The following is a 10,259-nucleotide window of genomic DNA, read 5'->3' as shown; positions in this document are numbered from 1 at the left end:
TACAATAAAACATAACCCAGTAACAAAAAATACACTTAATGTATTAGCATTGTTATTTAATCACAACAGTCAATATACAGAACATAACAGTTTTTCACACAGGCATCGGTCAAAAGGGCGTCCCACACGTACTGTACCTACATGATTGTGCTAAACAAAGATGCTGGCATGGAAAGCACAAACGAGCTGGCCAGATGTATGTAGAATCGAGATGACTGGATACGCCGACTGAGGGCTCGTCAGAGGACAAAGTAGAGAGAGATTGGATGACTAAGTGAGAAGCTGACTGATGGACTGACTGACTGACTGGTTAACTGGATAACTGGCTGACTGACTAACTGACTGACTGGTTAACTGGCTAACTGACTGACTGGCTGACTATAGCTACTGTAACTGGCTGGCGATGCCAGCAGACAGAGTGTACAGAACAATTGCTTTCTGTCTGTGATCCAGTACAGCACAACACAATGGAGTTAGCCAGCAAAGTGTGTCTGCAACAGACTAATCTCTCTCATGCCCCTGCTCCCCAATCTTTCACTGTCACACATACTGTACACACACGCACGCGCCCGTGCACGGCACGCACGCACACACAAAGTGCTCTTTATAACTTCACTGCTCAAGTATAGCTGCCCCCACCCACCACTCCCAGCTCTCTCTGTCTCTCATGCTCTCAGGGGTGTCGCACCAAATTCTGGGCCCTGGGAACAAGGATTCACTGTGGTGCCCCCCATGAATGCTTTAACTATTGAAAAATAGCAGATATACAAGCTCACAGCGCGGCACCGAGTGCCGCGATGCAAGCTTGTATATCTGCTAGTCTTTGAATATTTCAAATCCTTCTGAGTTTTTTGTGGGAAAAAACTATGTTTCTTTGTCAGTGGTGCTCAAACATTTTCACGTGAAGGACCCCCAAAATCCCCCCAGAAGCAAAATTTTAGTTACAAATGTTCGCTCAAAAAATACATATAGGCTAGGCCTATTCAAAGTTTGCACACATTTTCACGGCTTTTCAAAAATAGCAGATCTACAAGCTTGCAGCGCGACACTCGGTGCCGCGCTGTGAGCTTGTATATCTGCTATTTTTCAATAGCTAAAGTATAAAATAATTAAGGCCCCTCCACCGTGGGCCCTAGTAACTCAGTCCCACTCCCCCCCCCCCCTTGTGACACCCCTGCATGCTCTCATGCTGATGCACCATGTGAGATTATGCGTGAAGGCTGTGCACGGTGCAGCACTCTGCCGGGGCCGCCGGGCCATGCTCTGCCGGCCTGCGTGGCTGACGGTATTAAGCATAAGCAGCTTTTCCTGATAGGGCTCCATCCAGCTTTAATTACCACAGACTCACAGAGTCTGTGGACAGCTCCTGCCACTCTCCACAACAAACACAAAGAAAAGTCACTTGCCTAATAATGCTGGAATGGTAGTACTATAGTGGAAGAGAGATGGAGAGTGTGTGTGGGAGAGAGCGAGGGGGGGGGGGGTGGAGATGGAGTACAATGTCTCTGTGCTCAAGATCATCACAACAGTGATGATGATGGAGACAATGGTAAGCGGATGCCGTTGTACGTTGACAAATGCAAGAGGGTTGAATAACAGCAAGCATGAGGCCCAATGCAATCAAAACAACAATCAGGACAACATTGGAAACAAATGTTTTATTACGATTTTTTTTTTTTTCGTATATCCTGTGTCTTTCTTGCTTAGGAAGGTTCATGAACGTGAAATTACACAGAAATCTGCTTAGATACTTATATGATTGCCTAGCTGATTATGTCCAGGTTTCCAACTAACCATAACATTCCAGACTCTTCTACTTCAGATGAATTAATATCATGTCCATGCCACAATGCCACTGCTTCATAATAAAGTAAAAATGTCAAGGTGTTTGCTGAGTCATGTGGTGATTCTTATTACAGTGTATGTATAACCTTCTAACCAGATTACCTATCATTTTGTAATAAGTCTATTCTGCAATACTGACAAAGAAAAGAGAGACCATAAAACCTTCTACCAGTAAATGACAGTAGGATACTCCATAATGTAATCTATTGCAGCTACAAAGCAAGTGATCCTCTCCTCTTCTATAAATACTGTAAAATAAGTGACAATGAAATTAAAACGGCAAGTTAAATGGATGATTAAAACCAAAGTTGCGGTTGCCTAAATTGTTTGGCGTATAAGGCTGTTCAAATGAAATATAAATTGATTTACAAAGATTTTTTTTTGTCACAGATAAACTGTTATACGTGCCTTTGTTTTGAAAAGTTCCAATTCCTTTAAAAACATATTGTCATACTTAGATCCATCTTCACTGTGCACCTTTCTTTTCCCTTGTTGGCACATATATATATATATAATAAAACACTTCTTGATTAGCGATTAATAGAAAAAGTAATCGATGAAATAATCGATAAGACAATAATCAATAGTTGCAGCCCTAATACAGTGAACCCAACCCATTTTGTCATATAGCAACTTAACGTGAACATGAACAATTATTAGCTATTACCATTTGACCCAGGCTTGACTTTACTAACAAGCAGGCCATGCCCTCACCCATGTTAAACCTGTACTGTAATTGCTCCTAAAGGACTTTAGAATGTCACAGTATTGTACCATAACTTAATTATCCTAATGCTCTTACTGCAAGGCGGCACAATAGCTTGCTTTGTCGAGGGAGAGGGTGAATGGAGGTGAACATGCAGCCGAGTATGAGAGGGAAAGCCGAATGACCGCAGTTCGTGGTGAAACTATGAGTTGCGTGAAGGAAGCCTGACGGAGCTCTTAAAATAGTGTTTGTGAACTTATTGTGGTCTGTTCTGTCCCCCAGAATACATTAACCACTTAAGCCCTATTTTATCATCGTTGTCAGGTGGAAACCTTGTATCTCCAAGTTTCAATGTGTATGTTCTTTCGCAAAGTAAAGCCCTGCTTCATCATGCAAAGCCGTCACACAAAAGTAGTGAAAACAGCAGATCTTCAAGCACACAACGCCTCGCACCGCGAGGCGTTGTGTGCTTGTAGATCGGCTGTTTTCACTAGTTTAAATCATTTTTAAAATGATAAATGCAAAATGAACGGTTTTGGACATACAAGGTTTTCACCCGACAACAACGTTATACTTTGTCGTACAACAGTATTGGCACACAAATTGGAAAAATTAGCTAGAAAGAGGACAGTAGGGAAGAGAGTGTGAGAGGAAAAGATGGTGTGTGGGAGTGTGCACTGTATGTGTGAAAGAGAGCAATGACATTGTCCCGTTTTTAGATGGAGTCGATACAAAGGCAACAAAAGGTAAAATGCTAATCTTGATGCTTGGTGTCACAGTAGACCCCGAGGACGATGTGTGAGTGTCAGTAGAATCAACGGGTTTCTTGGTGCTTATAAAATCTGGGTCCTGGTCTCAGTGATTGTTTAACCACATGCACCCTGGCTTGTTCTGGGGAAAATATGCAGCAAAAATAGCCAATCTGCAAGTTTTTGTTATTTTAGGCCAAAATATTTAACCTGACACCGCCAGATGGTGGCAGCAGTGCGTATACAGCCCTACTTTTACCATCTGGAATCGTTTGGGTAAAACCGATGTAAGGGGCGGGCAATTTTTTCAGGTTCTTTAGCAGGTGATTGGATGAGGCCGTCTGTCTATCACAGTGCCAATTCCAACCACTCATATTGGCCTGTCTGCATGACGTTACTCCCAGATTCCGCCTCCTAGGTTTCTGTGGTCTGCAGTCAGACTCTATTGGCTCAGAGCCGCTCAGAGCCCGCCCATAGCTGCCGCTGATTGGTCCGGACTGGGACTTCACGGCAATATCCACTCTCTTTGAACAGTCCCAGATGTTTGCGCAGCAGGTATACGCACTGCTGCCACCATCTGGCGGAGTCAAGTTACAAAATATTCAGTGTATACAGGAAAAATGGACGGGGGCCTAGTATAGACCCCTAGGGTACTCCGGCCAACTGGTCTAAGTAATTGACTGCATACTTAAACATAACTAGCCTATGACCCGGCCTGTATGTAAAGTGTGCTGTAAGTTTGTGTGCTCTGTGTATCTGATTGATTGAGTGGGAGGGAGAGATATTTCACAGCCAGTTTTGTGTGTGTACTTGTGTACAGACACAAACGTGTGTGTGTGTGTGTGTGTGTGTGTGTGTGTGTGTGTGTGTGTAGCTCTGATAACCCCTGGGAATGAACCGGCGGCATACTGTCAATAAAAATTCACCATCTTTCCTCCATGCCTTGCTCCTTTTGCTTAATTAATTTCCATCTCTATCTTCTATGTCCAGATATACTTTATATATAGATCTTCCATGTCTTTGTTTGGCTAGAATGATAATGTCAGCCCACTCTAAGCGTCTGCAGCAACTTTATTGGGGACAAAGAATAATATGCCCATGGGGAAGAACTAAAATACATTTATATTTTAGGCAATTAGCTGGCTCTCTTATCCAGAGTTCAATGTCTTGTTGAAGGTTACATTAATATGGTGCATATATATATTTATATTTATTTATTTATTTGAAATTTCACAAGAGGATAAGCCCCTTGTGTTGCAGCAACTCGTTTTAGAGGGGATACACAGCACACACACGTGCACGCACGCAGGCCGATAGATAAGATACATTTGACTTTTTTATCTTTATTGATATCCCACAGTGAGAATCAACAAGAAACTCTGCCGTACTCTGTCCAACAGACACTCATGCTTGGTACACTAGTAGTCAAAATAATTATTTTAACTGAATTATTTATATATTTATATCATTACTGAATGTATATCAGTAATACATTTGCAGAGGCTGCGCTGCGATAAGCAGGACAGGACAGTATAGCGGCATTCGAGTACAACTGGGGTCCCATCATTGCTCATCTCACTTCTGGATGACTAAATTATAAAAGCTTTAGAATGTGTCCAATTGTTTGTACTTTTATATAGCAGGTGGCCAACTTTTGTACTTTTAAACTTTTTATATGATAAGTGAATTACCCGTGTTTGTGTTTGTTTTGTTGATGTACTGTTTGTATTGTCTTTAATTAAAAAAAACAAAAAAACAACAACAACAACAACAACAAGAAACAACGCGAGAGAGTCAAGGAGTGACACATAGCACAGGTCAGCCGGCCTCAGGATTCGAACCCAGGACTAACCTTAACTGCACCACAACTGTGACCAGGCAGATTCTCAGCTCCTACAAGAAGAAGTTCAGTGACAAATCTCTAATTGCAGTTAAAGTAAAATCCTTTGTGTTCATGTAACTATGATAGAGAATAAATGAGGATGGTTTGGTAAAACTTTTACACTCTGAGTTACAAATGGATTCGTTAACTCTGAGGATGACTATTGTGTACACTGTGACTGCAGTATAGCCTGCCTTTCAAGGCTATTGCTTATTATTAAGCAATATTGGCAATGGGAACAGGAACGTGGGGGCCGTGAAAGCATTTGTACCGTTTGATGTAACGAGCTGACCTAATTACCCACTAACGAGCAACAATGAGGCACAGATGATCCCCGTCAGCCAATCCAAAGCACTCGTTCTACCACCCACACTTCTTGGAATCGGCAGCGCAATAGGCTGCTGCTAGGTTACGCAATTCTTTACATTTCATTCCAAGGGTCCAATTTATGCCAACATTTGAATCACACATTGAAGGGCCTCTAAACAACTCAAAGCCAAAAGCAATTTCACTTACACACCCATAGTGGGCACCACAAACACTAGAATTGGAAATAGTTTTTTTTTAAGTCCGACGTTACTTCCGGGTCCAAGAGGCACCAGCCTCCGCCCACTCCATTGTAAACAACCATGTCAGAAACCCGTGATTCTTTTGACAGAAAGGAACCATTGACTCCACCCGCGGAGGAAAGCCTGGTATTTGTTCTAACGCCATTTAATCTAGTTTAGACGAATCACATGGCCCGTTTTCTCCGAAAAAAAGAAAACCGCATTGTTTTTGTTCCCCACATAAATTATGGGTATCAGTATCATGTATGGTCATTGGGGGTAGGCGAGTGTTAAGTGCTATGGGGCTTTTAAGCCGTGACATCATTTTGTAGTCAGACCTCCAAGCAGATTTATTGTCAATATCTGTCCCTCGCTATTTCAACAGATCCGAGACAAAAATAACGACTAAAGTATAATTCTACCACTTTCCTTTCAACAACAAAGAGAAGGAAAATTAGTAAATAGTAAAAATAGTAAAAAGATTCGCTTTTTTGGGGGGCAAAAGTTCTCCTCTGCCTACAAAATGATGTCAGACTTAACAGCCCCATGGGCTTAGGTGGAGTCTGAAGAGGCGAGTCTGCAGGCCACGGCGGAAGCTAGGGAGTGAGTCTGGTGTTCTAAGTGCGACAGGGAGTTTATTCCACAGTTTGGGGGCCTACAGACAGGTATGGCAATGAGGGTTCAGCGCTTATGGGTGAATAAAGGTGAAAAAAAGGGCTGACATGGAGCTTCTCCCAGGCTGGCTGCTTTGCTGACTGGCAATGACGACCAGGTGCTTTCACCCCGCCTCCAATCACCATTGGCACTGCAGGGAAAAAAGAGGATACACACAACCTGCTGCCCCAATTTCTATAGGGCCATAACAGGATCGCTAGGAATCGTGTGGTTAAAAATTACGTTTTTATTATTTTTTACTGTAACATATCTCACCCCAACATCTATCATCTGTCTAGTATACACTATACAGTACAAGAGCATAAATGGACCCACCAGTGTGCTAGTTCACTCCCATATCCAATGTTTTATGCATAGACATCCGTAATGAGACATTTTGAGCAATGGGAGGGCGGCTGCTTTATTAGGACAAAGCAGTCTGAGGATACGACTTACATGTGTATGAGGAATGATTCCAAGTGACACGAGTCTGATCAGTGTCTATAGAACGAATGACAGCGGTTCATATCGTCACTGTCGGGCAGAAACCTCGTATCTCCAAGTTTCAAATGTGTACGTTTTTTCGCAAAGCAAAGCCCTAGCTGCTTCATCATACAAGGTCAGCAGATCTACAAGCACACGCCTCGCGGTGCGAGGCGTTGTGTGCTTGTTTGTAGATTGTGTGCTTGTTTGTAGATCGGCTATTTTCACTATTGTAAATCATTTTTAAAATGAAAAATAAAAAACAAACTGTTTTGGACATAGAATGTTTCCACCCGACAACGACGATATGTTCCCCATGTGTGTGAGCGCCTCGCCATGTGAACCATGTGAACTAAAGCAGCTGGTCGGGTTATGGAGGGATATGTCTGATTTCATTAAATGACAGTGCCGTGCACCGGAAATAGCCAATGTACAAGTCACATTCATGACACATTGAGAGCTTGTAGATCGTCTATTTACGGCGCGCTACACCGCCATACACTGGAGCATTTAGGCTGCTATGGGCTGTGAGAAGTTTTTAAAAACAATTTCATCGTGTCAAATGAATCTCTATGATTTGCAAAGAAATTCAGATACTTCTTCTGTCTCTCGCTCTCCCTCTCTCTCTCTCTTGGTCTATTTCCTGCATTCTCTTTCAATTTTTCTCCCATCTTGCTATACCTCCACAGTCCCTATATACAGTATGTCATTTTCCACTGACGGTTTTATCTTTGAGTTGCCAGTCTGTGTACTCTCACAGGTCTCATCCAACCCTGTGCTATTTGTGTCATTTGCAGAATTTACGTGCTGGTATGCAACTGGGATTTGAACGCTCACAGACTCCTTCTAATCTGTCTCTCTTCGCTGTAAAATCACCAGTGTCAATTGTATTGTACAAATGTAACCAAGTGGACCCACAAGGGTCCCTCTGGTTATACTTCTACTTAAAATGGATAAATTACCATTATAGCAGTTGCGTTTATTTCATTTCAGCTTTTCGTGTGAACCAATCAAAACATAACAGGAATATACTTCATTTGTTATTCAATTGAGACGGGCACATAACTGAAATATGAGTTTAAAGCACAATAAGCTTTAGTTTAAACAAAGCATATATGCTCAATCAAATACAAATTAGCTGTAAAGTACACCCCCTGGCAAGCCACTCACACAATTCCTATGACACACACACGCACGCACACACACGCACACACACGCGTGTGCACACACACACGCACGCACGCACGCACGCACGCACACACACACACACACACACGCAGGCCCTTGAGGGTATGAGGCCTAGTCATCCAGAGCTCTGTCCTATGCTATAGTTCTGTCATCCCTCTTCACCCTTGGGACCTCTGGGGGGTCCCTCCATCCCTTCACAGCCCCCCCCACACACACACACACACACACACACACACAGAGACTCACAGACCATATTCCCACTTTTCCATGTGGCCGTGTATAAATCAAGCCGAAAGAAATCACCATCATGCCATCCCTCCTGCCCGTTCAGGAGGGAAACAAAAAAATATCTGTATGTACTTTTTAAGTTGGGGTGGGTGGGGGGGGGGGGGCATTTTCTTTCAATCTATTTAGTTTTCCTTTTACAAACATCTGAAGTGTATATGATTTGCTATGAGACCCATATGTTCTCTGGACGTCTGCTGCAGTTAAGCCTGATGGTGATGGACTTCAAAATGTTCTTGATAAACTATTTATTTCCCTTTCCACACCCCATCGTCATCACCTGCGGAAGACAGAGAGATCCAAGTGACACCATTACTGCAAGGCCAGATGGAAAGAAAGAGACGGAGACATACTGTAGGGCAGTGCTATATTCAACCTGCGGCCCGCATATCTGTGCGGCCTGTCATGGTCATACCAATACAAATATTTTTTTTCTACTTTCAGTATGGACAAATAATTTCATTTTTCAGTTTCTCTCCAACACCCCTAAGAAACAATTTCTGTTTTGTTTTATACAAGACTTGCATTTCATTTTATTTTGTTTGTTCCAAAAGACGAAATACCTCATTCCAATTCAAGTATTGCCTTTTTTCTGAATTGTTGCACTGTTACAATCTGTTCACATTGGTGTGTTCAGTTCACATTTTGTGAATGAAGCCCGTTTCTAGATTTGTAATCTTATCGTTTTATATCCAGAGAGCCTGAAACCAAAAAAGTATAGGAACAAGTTTCCAAAACGTTATTTTAGGTAGCACGGGTATGTTGTTTGTACCAGCCCAAGAAAGTGTGATATCTTACCTACCTCTGATATTTGTCCTCTGATTTATTGCAACAGCAATGTTCTCTTCATTATAATAAAGCCTAATTTTTGTAACTTCATCATTTCATCATTAGGTGGTTAGGCCTTATAGAGGGAAATGTAGGCTGTTTTCTGTGGTTCCTTAATTTTTGCCAGACCCATGAAATGGGTAGGCCTACATAAGCAAATGTCGGTCTGTCTGTCCGGGTTTTCTATATAAAGGGTATATATGATGATGACATGATGATGACATGCCTACAAAAGGCATGATGTCATAAATGATGATGACAGACAAGGGGTCTGGCACAACCAGGTTGACCTGGTCTAGTTAGACTAGTCATGTAGTGTGTAACAAAATCATTGTCTAAACATCCCAAATAGGACAGTCATTTTTTGCATGCAGCCCCTGAGCCATCTTAGGGGAGCACACACCGGACGCGGGCGGCTGCGCAGTGTCGCGTCACTTTGAGAGTCAGAATCTACAAACACCTCATCTTCATATTTTAACACATCAATGAGAACATAATACCCATTAGTACCCACGTGTGCTAGTTGAAAGCTTTGCATAAACCTCCTCATGGGCTGCCCGTTGTTGGAGAGCTCGCCCCATACCAGCACTGACACACTATTATTGAGTGAGGCATTGGCATCCACGTGTCTGATCTTGGCCTTGCAGTTCTGGAAACCCAGGGCCATCACCTTCTCATGGATGTTACATGGTCCGTAGACAGGTTCCACTGGTTTGCCATTTCTGTCCAGACTTCCATGCGTATAGCATGACTTTGGGCCATAAAACTTGCGCAGATTGTGAGGCTCCAGGTGAAGGATGGTATAGTATTGTCGGACAAAGTCGTTTCCAATCTGCTGGGCACTTCTCTTCTTCTCCTCCATCATTGTCATCTATTAGGTGTGTATCTAAATTCCACAAATGTCTGCACTATCAAAAAACTTTAGTTACGTTTCAGTTCAATTCAATTGAACTTTATTGGCACAAGATGAATCTTACCATAGCATACTACAGTATACATACACCGTCTGTAGTATATATATTTCTCCAGATTTCCAACCTATGTGCCAAGGTTGAGAACTGTAACAGAATAATTCAACAGCTTCCACCGGC

The 10,259-nt window shown here is 42.5% G+C and overlaps 1 protein-coding gene across 1 annotated transcript; it reads right to left on the bottom strand.

The window, feature by feature from the left end:
* Positions 1 to 8,588: 8,588 nt before the first annotated feature.
* On the bottom strand, positions 8,589 to 10,030 carry LOC308306055 (ras GTPase-activating protein-binding protein 1-like; the record flags this gene model as incomplete). The annotated part of the gene is made up of 2 exons (XM_080750956.1): positions 8,589 to 8,620; positions 9,679 to 10,030. 2 exons carry the CDS (start codon positions 10,028 to 10,030, stop codon positions 8,589 to 8,591), a joined length of 384 nt encoding a protein of 127 aa, XP_080607082.1.
* Positions 10,031 to 10,259: the final 229 nt, after the last annotated feature.

Source organism: Nannobrachium achirus, assembly GCF_963921795.1.
Source record: "Nannobrachium achirus genome assembly, chromosome: 20".
NCBI lineage: Eukaryota > Metazoa > Chordata > Actinopteri > Myctophiformes > Myctophidae > Nannobrachium > Nannobrachium achirus.
This window is presented reverse-complemented; position numbering and strand designations above follow the sequence as displayed.